The sequence below is a fragment of the Echeneis naucrates genome, chromosome 24, assembly GCF_900963305.1.
Source record: "Echeneis naucrates chromosome 24, fEcheNa1.1, whole genome shotgun sequence".
Classification (NCBI taxonomy): Eukaryota; Metazoa; Chordata; class Actinopteri; order Carangiformes; family Echeneidae; genus Echeneis; species Echeneis naucrates.
In genome coordinates this window covers 15,126,781-15,138,721 of record NC_042534.1, presented here as the reverse complement: position 1 = coordinate 15,138,721, position 11,941 = coordinate 15,126,781, and the positions used below count along the sequence as shown (strand labels likewise).

The window sequence follows — 11,941 nt, the reverse complement described above, 5'->3', positions numbered from 1 at the left end:
ACACTGGCTGAAACGAGCACAGTGAAATTTATTTAACAATGATTTAAAAAAAGATCCTGTGGTCATCTTTAAATAAATAAGCATTCAGCCGATCAAAACGATCACCATGAATGCATTTGTATGAAAAGTCTTTCTTCCGGATGTAAAGTAATACTCTGCATTATGAGGCAAAAAAAAAATTATAACCCCTCCTTGTCTACAACTCACAAGAACTCACAGAAGAAGAAAAGCAACTCTTTAAAAAGACACTCCCAAATCAACCTTAGCACACTAACTTGGTCAGATAAGATTTTTTTTTTTTTCTTTAAATGTAACACACATTTGACTTTGTCAGCAAAGAGTGCAAGTTTGTTTATAAAAACAGTACAAATACACATTCACAAGCTAAAGTATGCAGTTTAGTGAACAGTCAATGCAGCAACTAAACAGAATTTGGTGGTGTGTCACTAAGGCACGTTATCAGTAGTCATGGCGTTTCAAGGCACAATAATTAAGTATCAAAGAACTTAGGAGACTTGGAAATCTATCCAAACGAGCTGCATAGTATCAGTTCAGTAGTAGAAATATGTGCATATGAGGATTGTACCCTTTCTGGAGTCATCCTGTCTAATCCAGTGAATTTCATATTTTCTATATTGGATCCTTATGGAAATATACTTTTAGGTCAAAAATGTGCAGATTTTGAGGCAGTTCATTGATCATTCTGATGTCACAGGTATAAATACTTAGAAACGATACATCCACCATTTAAAATGTAATTAGTTACAGACATTTCCATACATACCTAAAACATTCACATTTTCTGACGAGACATTCAACATTTCTCTGAAGTTAAAGTAACAGGAACACAACTCTTTGACAGATGATTAAAAGATGAACATCTGACAGGTTCCCTCTCCCAAAGGAGCGTCTTCTTGTATCGCCCAAAATCTTAAGTAAAAGACCAAATACAGTGAAGTCTGTTGTAAATCTGTCCAAGTCATACGCTGTGATGCCATTCTTTCCAGAAACTTACCCAATCATCACATCAGCCAGCTGCTGGCTGCTGGGCATCCAGCAGTCCGGCCCTTTATGGCCTCCAGGCTCCTAAGTGTTCCAGGACTTGCGGTTCTCACCTCTGCTGCGACTCCCTGATGCCCCGCCGGCTTCACCTTTGGCCAGGGCAGTAAGGGCTGCCAGGTTGGGGCTGGATCCAGACAGGTTGGCACTGCGGCGCTTTTGCTGGTGCTGCTGGCGACGACGTTTGGCACCGCCACGGGTCACTCTGTCGGGTCTTACCAGCACGCCGTATCCAGGGTTGCAGTGGAAGTAGTGCTTCCCGCCGACTGAGCCATCGTTCTTTCCTGGAGGAAATTTGAGAGAAGTTTGTAAATCTGGATATTCAATTCCAAAAATCTGTTACCTTACAGAGAAAGGTGGTCTCACCTGCTGGTACCTCCAGTTCCACACCCACCCAGGTACCCTTAGCGAAATCCGTGGGTCCAACATATCGCACAGTGCCACTCTTGTTGGCCCCCACGGTTACAAACTCTCCTTCTTTCAACCAGTCAGGAAGAACGGTAGTAGCAGCTGCATCTCCTTCCTCTGTGTCAGAGATGATTTCAAGACTTTCCATCGGCACCGAGAGGTTGTGTCCTGTACCAAGGCCGCTGTCCAAGCCCCCAGTCGGGTTCTCTTCCTCACCCAGAATACCGTGAAAGGACTTGAGGTCTGAAGATTTTACTTTCTGGATCTTGAAAGGGTTGGCCGCTGAGGCAGCAGCTTTGGAAGGCTGGATGTTGGATAGAGGACCCGGAGCTGCAGACTCATTGACAGGTGTCTCCTGTTGAACCACATCTGTTACTGACAATGAGATCAGGGTGGAGGTGCCATTTGGGTCTGAGCGATCCTTTGAGGAGGCTTGAATGAGTGATTGTTCCTGTGTTTCTGGAGTAGGTTTGTCTTCAGATAAAGATGGGGCTAAGCTTGGAGCCGGATCTTGACAACAGTCAAAGCTTGTCTTGTCTTGCTGAGACTCTGGGACAACTGATTCCAGCTGACCCTGGCCTTCCTGTGGAGGTTGCGTTTTGTCAAGTAGTGAGATGTCTGGTTGTGTCTTGTCTGTTGGACCTATCTCCATCTCCTCTGTCATGGAGATCTCTGACTTGGAGTGGTCTGTTTGCAGCAATTCGGTGTGTTTGTTGTCCCTCTCCTGTAAAACCTTTGAGTCTTTAAAGGACTCAATAGTTGGCTCTTGCTTTTGTCTGTTCTTCCCTGGTTGGTCTGATTCTGCAACAGAACCAGGTTCTTCTTGCTCGTTGCCCTGGACTGATGGAAACTGGTTTAGTTCATGCTGATTTGAATCTGACAGAGTGCTGGATGGTTTGGTTGATGGGAAGTCTGTCCTCTCGGAAGCTGCTTGGTCCTTCCCAACCTGCAGTGGCTCCTGAAGCTCTGACTGGTCCCTGAGAAGAGCAGAATCAGGTTGCGTCACCTTACAGTCCTCTTCCTCTTCATCTGGCACCAAGTCAAAGCCCGACATCGGAGGCAGATCCCAGCTCAGCGTGTAGACGTCTGACAGCGTTGCCGTGGAAATGCTGCTTGAAATGTATCCACTAGAAGCTTCGCTCTCAGGGCTTGGGGTGGACTCCTTGGTTTGTGGGATGATCGGTGGGGGAAGAGGCACGGATCTCCGGATCTCTGGCTGGATGTCGGCAGGAATCAATTCCTCGATGGGAATCTGGAGGACAAATGCGACAACACTCAGGGACAGCGAAAGACTAAATTCAAGACAGTCCTTTCAAAAATATAACATGTAAAATATAAATCCTAAATTCTAATTTTTAAATTTCCTAAACTCGGTGGATCCGTTAAACAGTCTGAATTTTTTTGTATATTATTTTTGTTTTTTTGTGCTGGGGTGGGGGGTTAGCAGGCCTGAGCTTTTACATGTCCAGTCTGCAGCGAGGAATGTTAACCTTTATTTTGCTCTTGTCTCCACCATGGAAAATGTTTTGGGATCCGCCAAGTCAGATTATATTGAAATCTATGGGAAAATATCTCCATCTCTCCCTTGATGTATTACCTCAGCAAACCTCCTGACAGGTTTATGGTCTTAGTCTCCTATTTCACATCTTCTTCTGGAAACAAGGCTGATGAGAGCCATTAGAATGAACCCAAAAGGTGAAGTTGTGAAATGTTAAATGAAAACAAAGTCACTAAAAACCTCAGTGCAGCCCAGAGATCTGTGATAATACACATGGCACATTCATACACATGGCTTTATGAATGTTTTTTCATACTTGGAGCGGCTTTTAAGAGAAAAACCTGTTAAATAACTAACAACGAACTCCGATTCTAAGGCTGCTTTTATATTTTGTGATGAACTGTTTATCTCATTGTTTGCATTGGAGCACAAAAGTCATTTTCACACTGATAAATCATTCCCCTTAACCAGAAGCCCCAACTAGAAATTTGAGGACACCATAAATTAAAGGGATAACTGAGAACATGATTGCTATTCACCATGCTTTCTTACACTCCAAACAAATAATATGCTACGAAAGCTGTGATATAAAAGTAGCAGCTTATTCAAGGCAAATCCACATTTTTTCAGGAATTCTAAATCAAAATTATTTTTGAGAGAGAGCCACACCCAGAGTTGTCAGATAGAGAAACAAGCCATATCCCACGCGCAGAGACACCTTCAGTTGTGTGTGGGGCTGGAGCACTTACTGGCTGCTGACGCTTGCTCATGTCCTCTTCAATGCTGGCCGACTGCACCATGATGCGAGGCAAGTTCTGTGACATGAAGGCAATTTCAAAATTAGTTAGTGGGATTTCAGATGGAGCAATCTTTTGCTCTGGGAGGTTGTCAAGCTGATTTCAAGATGTAATCACGAGCGAGTCGGTGTCACTTCAGTGCGTTTCAACCTGAAGATTAGAAGTTAATAGAAGCCTGCAGATTTCCAAACCTGATCATTATACAGTGTGTATAAAAGGATGATTCGCTGCTGTGAGGGAATTATAAATTTCAGGCTTCAGCGTGACAGTTAAATTGAAATAGAGCCGGTGGAGGAAGAGTTTGATCTATGACTCAAACAAAAGGCTGACCATCATTCTATCCTGCTCTGTGGCAGCCCTGAACAATACTTAACTAGAATAACTTAACTATGCCAACCGGCCATTTATTCGGTTTATTATTACTCCATAGACATGCTTTATTATTGTGAATAATCAGTTTAGCATAATAATGGATTAAAGAAAAAAATATATAATTTCTGTTCGTAATCAGCAGTCAGAACATGTAATAAAAATATTTGTTCATCAAATCACTCTGACAGATAATCATGATAAACTGGTAAAACAATTGGGATAATTGCACCATAATTATAATCGCACCCATTATCATTATCCCTATTCAGTATTCAAATTACCTCTTTAAGGCTCAGTATGATCTGTCAGCTGATTAAATATTATGTGATTTGCTTCTTTTTTTTCTGTTGAAAAGGGTTAAAAAAAAAAACAAACAAAAAGCATCCTATAACTTAAGATATTTAACCAATTAAAACAATTGTCCGACAGTGTGCTTAAGAAGCATAGTAGAGGGATATTAATCAGAATGATTGTTTGTCATGCGTCCTTTACATCCTGCTCTGACGGAAATAACACTTCATTCTGCATACTGCGCTCATCAGAATGAAGTGCTTTGATTGGGCTCATGTTGTACTCTGGCTCTGAGCAGAAGGGGGACATACGTGGACAGCAGATCTGCCATCAGACAGCAGGTCAAACACATGTATCCTAACTGGCTTGGGACAGTGAACCTGGAAGTCAACAAAACGTGTTAGGGGGCAAGAGTGGACTCGTCCAAATCTAGAAATCTAGAATAACAGGAACATGCTCATTTGTTTCAACTGTGGGATCAAGAAAAACTAGCCAATGCATGAATAATTAGAACATGTATCGCTGACCCAGACTGTTGCACTGCGCCCCACGTTCCTTCATTAACCGTAAACATGGGCTGCGGCTGTGTGGAAATGCTTCAAAGAGCACCAAGTGTGTATCACGCTGCAGCTGAAAGCAGTCCCCAAGAAATGAGCTTTTTGCTCCTGTTTGAATAACGTTCGATGGAAATACGAAGCAACATATTTCTGGCTGTCTTCAGCAGGAACTGTATGGCATTCATATGAAATAACACAGAGCCTCCAAGGCTGCAATCAAAAAAAAAAAAAAAAAAAAAAAAGACTTCATATGCTAAGGTGGAGGAAAAACATTAAAGAAGAAACAAACTATTTAAGGGCTGGAAAAAAAATTCTATATCGACCTCTGTTTACACATTAGTTTATTTGTTGAGTAGAATCAATTGTGTAAATAGTAAATCACTCAGTCATTGGTTACCTTCCCAGCTCACGAAGGAAGATCCAGTAAGCTAAATGAGATTAAACAGGAAGCACTTAAGCTCCCTTCATCATTTAAAGATGTCACGGCTAAAGTTAAATATACTGGAAATATCGAAGAGACCTATCAAGCAGAGCCCCAGTGTGACATCATAAAGGATTGAGGAACTCTTTACAGTCTTTGGGCTGGTGGCGCCACAGTGAAGCCAATACTGAACAATCTTACATTTTCATTTATCTAATGACCATCAGGGGGCAACTCCATGTGTTGTAAAAAGAAGTAAGATTGTATTGGAGTCTCTGGGAAAATGTTCGTACTTATTACTTATTTATTAGCTCAGTACATGTTTTCCTAATAAGTTTATGCCTGGCCTCGAGTTTCAAGTCTCCAATTCAGTTTTTAAATGATAGTCCGATTTTGAGGAAAATATTAATAGTTTATAATAGCGTGGCTATTGTATGACTGACAGACTGAAACGGCTCGTCAGCTCCTTTCTTTTCTTCTGGTTTCAAAGAACCAAATGGAAGCTCTCAAACCAATAGATGGCATTGGAGTGGGTTGACACTTGATCCAGCTTTAATTCATTCCTGCAAATTTACGCTGTGGTTCATTCATGTCACTAGTCGTGTCAAGAGCTTGTTAAGTGGGATTTATCAGACAAATTTGGTCACTTTTGTATTTTTTCATCCTTTTCTTATGAAATCAGGGCTTCAATCAATCCCTCATCTACAATATAGTACTTGAAGATTTTGTTTGTGTAATGACCTTTGTAAACGTCTCTGGCAGGCACAGTGGAAAGAGCACTAATTAGGCCGATGACCTCAAAAAAAAAAATACACCCACCAGGACCTGACGGATTTCTATTCCAACAAAAGACACAATTTCCATAATTGGCTTCCCTCCACAGCTCAAGGTGCTACTCAGTCAAATCAGATGCTGTAGGGTTTGGCTGCAGACTGCACTTTCGATGGCACATGATTGGAGATCAGTGGATAAAGAGGAGCGGGGGCGACACGTCAGGACGATGAGGGTTCACCTGCACCTTATTATTGCCCCTCCTCTGCTCTGAGTGCTCCTGATGCTGTGGGGGATGTTTGAGTGTCTGCTCTGATCACAAACATCATACAGCACGTCTGTCACATCTGACCTGCTTTTGTTTAGCAAATGTAGATGACTGAGTATAAGAGCTAATGTTCACACTGATGACTAATATTGATTAACACACTTAATATAATATGCTGTTTATAATAACTGCATGTTTTTAATCGGGATTACAACGTCCTGTAGTTTTAAATAAGGAATAATTGGAAGCAGCATTGTCAAACTTGGTCTGTTCTCCTTGAAGATGAGACCAGAGACTACAGGGCTATTTGACAATTGAATCACAGCAATGTTAAAAGCTTCACGTTCACATTTTAATGAAAGGAGGAGAACTCCAAGCTCATGGATGGATGTGAGAGAAAGTGACAGAAAGAGTGAAAATCTATGCAGTGATCTTTCTTCAAACGAAACCAGAAATGACTTCAGATGGCAGAAAGGAGGATAAATGAAAAATACTTGGTAAACACACGGTAGCTTCATGATGTATTCAGAGCTGATTTAACTTTAAAATTGATACAATTACCATTCTGCCCGCCAATCTAAACTCAATGTGTCATCTCTGTAAATTGCTCAAAATTCAAAGACTGAAATCTCATATTCACTTCCTTCACTGTGGCTCCAAACTGCAGTCAAGCAGATCTTCTTCGCTCTAATGATGCTTGAGATATGTCTATAACTTCGGTTGTAGTGGGAATAGTTTCAGTCCAAAAGTCCCAGAAACTCTACGTCAACCTGAGTATAAACCCATCTCAAAAACTGTCAGTGTTCCCGTGAGCAGTGGCCTCAGGAACTGAGAAATGGAAGAGGTTTGCCAGCAGGACTGCTCTGGATCCGGCCTCTTGACCAAACTGGGCAGCCAGGAAAGTGCGTCCCAAGACTTTTTCAAACAAGTCTGGGAAAGACCAAGACTGCCAGTAAGCTGGATAATATCAATCACACAGTGAAACATGGTGGTGACTTCATGCTATGAGGAGCTTCGACTGTAGCTCAGCAAAAAGCCCTGACTTAGAGACATTTCCCGCCCAATCTGATGGAGCTACAGAGGACGTGTCATGGGATGCTCTGCTTGTTGCTAGGTTGCCTGTAGAGACTTACTAAAAAGCTGAAATTGCTGCCAAAGCATCTTCTACAAAGTACTGAATTAAAGGTGAGATGCGTTTGTAACTCAGAGGTTTTGAAATAAAAGTAAAATGGATCATTGAGTTTGGACTGATGGACAGTTATATCCATATCTATAGTATATGGGTCTGGATATTTCACCCACTGTATGTTTTACTTGAAAAAATAAATAAACACAAAAATTTGTTCTGCCTCAAAACTTTAAAAACCTGATATGAGGTCAACACAAAGAAAAGTGTTCTCCTTTATGATGAGGTTTATCATCTCTATTTGTGCAAACTTCTGAAAACCACTTATCTTGTGCACTGAGGCATTACCACACTTTATCTGTTTATTATGTGTTCACATCTACGTACGCTCTGTCTCCATGGCAACAGAAGAAATAGGACTCGACTTGGGATATTTAGATTCAAATAGCAGCGATGCATATAAATTTAAAATCCCAGATAAGGCGAGCGAGCGGTGTACAAGCATAAATCCAAAGCACTGTGAGTGTACCTGCTGATGGACAGCTGTCTGCTCTCCACCGCCTTCCTTCCCACCAGGAAGCAGCGACTTCAGCAGCTTGGGTACGGCCTTCACTGTGGGAAGATAAGACGCAGCAAAGCCTGAATGTACTGATAGGGAGGATGGAGTGAAGAGAAGAAAGGGAGGAGGTTACAGACGTGGAGGAAGAAAGAAAGCAGAAAAAGATTAAGGTTTTTGAAGCAGGGAAATGAGAAATGTGTTAGCAAAGAAGAAAACAAGTGCCAAATTAAGATTCAGAGCAAAAGGACAGATATAGTTGGCCTTGGGCTGGACCGTCAAAAATAGCGCTAATGACATCAAAGGCAGCAAAAAAGGAAAGGTGGTTCAAAGCCAGAGAAAAAATCCATTAGAAGATAAAGACTTTATCTGGTACCTGTTTCTGCATTCAGGTTCTGGGATATAGAACTGGGCTGTGTGTGTCTGGATGGAGGGGGCCCCACAGAAAGGTCCTGGTGGCTCCCCCAGCCCTGCAGTGAAGGGAAGAATACAGGCGATCACAAACGTGCAGCTTTAAGGACCATTTTAGTCGGCAGTGCCCTTTGGCAGCACTAAGCCATTGATGTACGTTCTTTTAAAGGCCCCGTGTAGCTGAAAGATGGATGTCAGGTCTATCTTCTATATTAATACAGTGAAAGTATCAAAGGTCTCAGTCCACAGACAAATGATCTCAGTCTGTATTCAGAAACTGGGCCTTAAAAGCAGCTATCAGGCCTTGTGGAACTTTGTGATGTCACAACTAAAGAGTAATAACTCCCAGCTGTGCCCACTGCATCCCTCCATCCAACCTTGCTGGATTTGAGGTGTTGTCTAGAGCTCCAGAAAAAAGGCTGAAAGAGAAGATTCATTTTGGTTCTTCAACCCACAACTATATTTACTAATGGATAGGAACAGCTGAAAAGTGTCTAGTATGGGAACTCTACTTTTTGCTGATTATGTCAACTGAGTATGCATTTACTTTTAGTTACATATTTCAACATTTTATCTGTGACTTTAAGCCATTTTTAGCATTTATCATCTACTATTAGTTTTATAATAAAACACATTACCCATTCATTTGGGCTCACCTCTATCAACATCTAGCCACAGTATAAAGCACTCCTTTATTCATTTAAGTGATGTATGTGGGCCGGTGATATATTATTTTGGATTATATGTCAAAGTCATTGGCACCTGATGTTTGCGTGTTGAAAGATTTATCCGGAGCTTTGCTTTTTCTGAGCACTTTTAGTATCTCTACTTCTCATTTGTACTACAAATATTTCTATTTGTCCTGCTATTATAAGCTTGTAAAACATTTTGAACTACATTAACCTGTTGCTAATTTTCTGCCAAAACATCTATTTATATAATGATCCATTTACTCATGAGTGCTTCACTCTTTCAACTCTTTCTTCATATGGCTGTTGTCAGGTAAATAAAGCCAATGGCATTAAAAAAAAAAAAAATCCCGATTGTAAGATGAGTATATGCATGAGAAGATTAGTAAACATGACTCACATTGAAATGATTGAGATGATGAGAAGAGGAGGAGAGATCCAGGCTGCTGGTTGACAGCTGGTTAGAGGGTTAAAGCCACGGTGTTAGTCAACAGGTTAACATTAGTGAAACACAATAGCTGAACCCAGGATTTGAAACTAGTCGAAGGTGAGTTACTGTGTGGTTAGCAGTAGAAGAGGTTTATGAGACTGGTGTCGTGCCAAACTTATTCCCTCATCAGCTACCTGCATTTTTCTGACCTCAGCTCAACCTAATCCACACCCACAGCAGTTTTCTCTGTGATGCAGAGAATCAAAGCAGACATCAACATATGACCAGTGGAGTGCAGCTCAGCTCCAGAAAACCTTTGTAGATTCTCAATATCGGAGCTATTAAAAGGCAAATATACAGAATGATCAAATACACCGAAAGTTGGATGTCCTGTTGTTGTCTCGGTTAACTGAAGCCATTTGCTGTGTCCAAAAATCACTTTAGCATTCACTGGTGGTGGAGAGATCATTACCACCTGAAACGAACACCCTTCGACGTGCAGAAGTGGATCATTCAGAGGAGAAATCCAACATACCCGGTTGATGTTTGGGGAGCTCAAGCAGCGTCTTGGAGGTTTCCCTTTGACTGCCAGCTGTTCCCTCACGGCCACCTCCTACACACACACACACACAAACTCAGTCAGCCAAGGCAACAGTTATTTTATACACATGTACAGTGCATCATGTGAATTGGCTGAATGACAATGAATATAAAACAACTACCAGTGCATTTCCTGACCTGTCTGAGACGATCCAGTGTGAGGATGTTCTCCACAGCCAGGATGCTGCGGAGGTATTTCTCTATAGCCGCCTCACTTTCAGCTGACGGGTTGTCCTCCGTGGTGGCAGCAAGCCTGGCCAACATCTCCCTGTCCTCTGGACCACTGATGTCCTGTAAGAACAAGAGTGAGAGAACCTGCTTGCTGCCAAGGCTCAGGGTTTCATTTACTGGAATTATTCTGTTTCTAACAAAGGACTACCCCTCACCTTCCTTTAGAAAATATGGAAATAGGGTAGAGTTTGCATTACAAAGCTCACTCAAGAAATGGCTGCAGTTAGCATGTATGAGCTGCTCTGTAGTGGAAATCTAATTACAGCTAAATAAAGCACTAGCCTTGAAGCAGCACACATTTGAAAGTTCTTATCTCTTATTGAGCAAACAGACTTTTGAGCTCCTCTAAATGTATGAGAATCAGAATTATATAACACAGGACTTCAGACATGGCATACATCACACCAGTTTGATTATTTGAAATGGAGGATAAACACCAATGTTTATGCTGGCACACACAATGAAGGTTCATTACTCCTCCTACTCTGGAGCAATCCAGCTGCTGAAACGTTCTTGATAGAAGTGAAATCACTGATGTTCTTTAGATTTATATCAACAAGGTTTATTTGGAAAGTGTCTTTCCAAATCAGACTTCGGCTCTGAATTTACAGTATATAAATAAAAACTGACCTAACTTGACTTTCATGCATGTTTTCGGGGCCAAAAGTTACACAACAGTACTGGAGTAAGTGTTTGAGCAGCTCTGGACTCTGGCCTGCTTCTCTACAAAGAGGTTGTGTACGTGCTGCTTCTCCAGGGATTTGTAAATGGACGAACACCTGGAACAGGCCTATTAAATGACTTGGATAAGGTCTTTGAGGGACACTGGGACAATGTCTACAAGCCCTTTGTGCAACTGTATCTGTTGGGTTCTAGGTGCCATCCTTGATAATTGTGTTTCCATGATCATGTTCAAAGACCAATATAAATTATATATTACAAAAAAAAAAAAAAAAAAGAAGAATTGGCCACCTCAGAGAACTATGATGGTGGATCAAAGACCAAATAGAAAACAAACACCCCAGAGTTCATTATTAAACAATTCTGTGTAATAAGGAAAGATAAATTTCCAGTTTACATATGCGCCATCATTAATCTACTCTAAACATGATTATGCCCCAACAGTAAAATTACATCAATCCACAACTATCAACTACAGTACATCTGTGGTTGAACTTCAAGTTTAATTTTTCTACAGAAACATTACAATTAAAAAAACTAACAAAACAGAAAATAAATATATCCGCATGATGCAGTTTATTTGTTGAATTCATGTAAAGCCAGTCCCCATGTAGCACTTTATTAACATCTTGATCTGCATCATCTGTCACATGGTATGAGGGTGACAACAATGTGACGTCTTGCCTCAGTGCAGCACTGTTGAACGCTGCTGTGGTTGAGTTTAATGAATTAGGGCAATAGAGTGGGTTTGATGGCACATTAATGATGTATGATA

General features: G+C 41.2%; 1 protein-coding gene across 2 annotated transcripts in view; it reads right to left on the bottom strand.

The window, feature by feature from the left end:
- Positions 1-336: 336 nt before the first annotated feature.
- Positions 337-11,941, bottom strand: part of LOC115038023 (kinesin-like protein KIF13B) — a 34,168-nt gene continuing 22,563 nt past the window's right edge. Inside the window, exons 35-42 of one of the 2 annotated variants that reach the window (XM_029496832.1) lie at positions 10,393-10,545; positions 10,190-10,267; positions 9,625-9,681; positions 8,501-8,594; positions 8,098-8,180; positions 3,715-3,780; positions 1,426-2,719; positions 337-1,343 (exon numbers count right to left, since the gene is read on the bottom strand). In XM_029496832.1, the coding sequence (XP_029352692.1) occupies positions 1,087-1,343; positions 1,426-2,719; positions 3,715-3,780; positions 8,098-8,180; positions 8,501-8,594; positions 9,625-9,681; positions 10,190-10,267; positions 10,393-10,545 (2,082 nt within the window). In that variant the 3' untranslated portion in view covers positions 337-1,086. The remainder of the gene's footprint in view (positions 1,344-1,425; positions 2,720-3,714; positions 3,781-8,097; positions 8,181-8,500; positions 8,595-9,624; positions 9,682-10,189; positions 10,268-10,392; positions 10,546-11,941) is intronic. The other variant, XM_029496833.1, reaches the window with a different exon arrangement.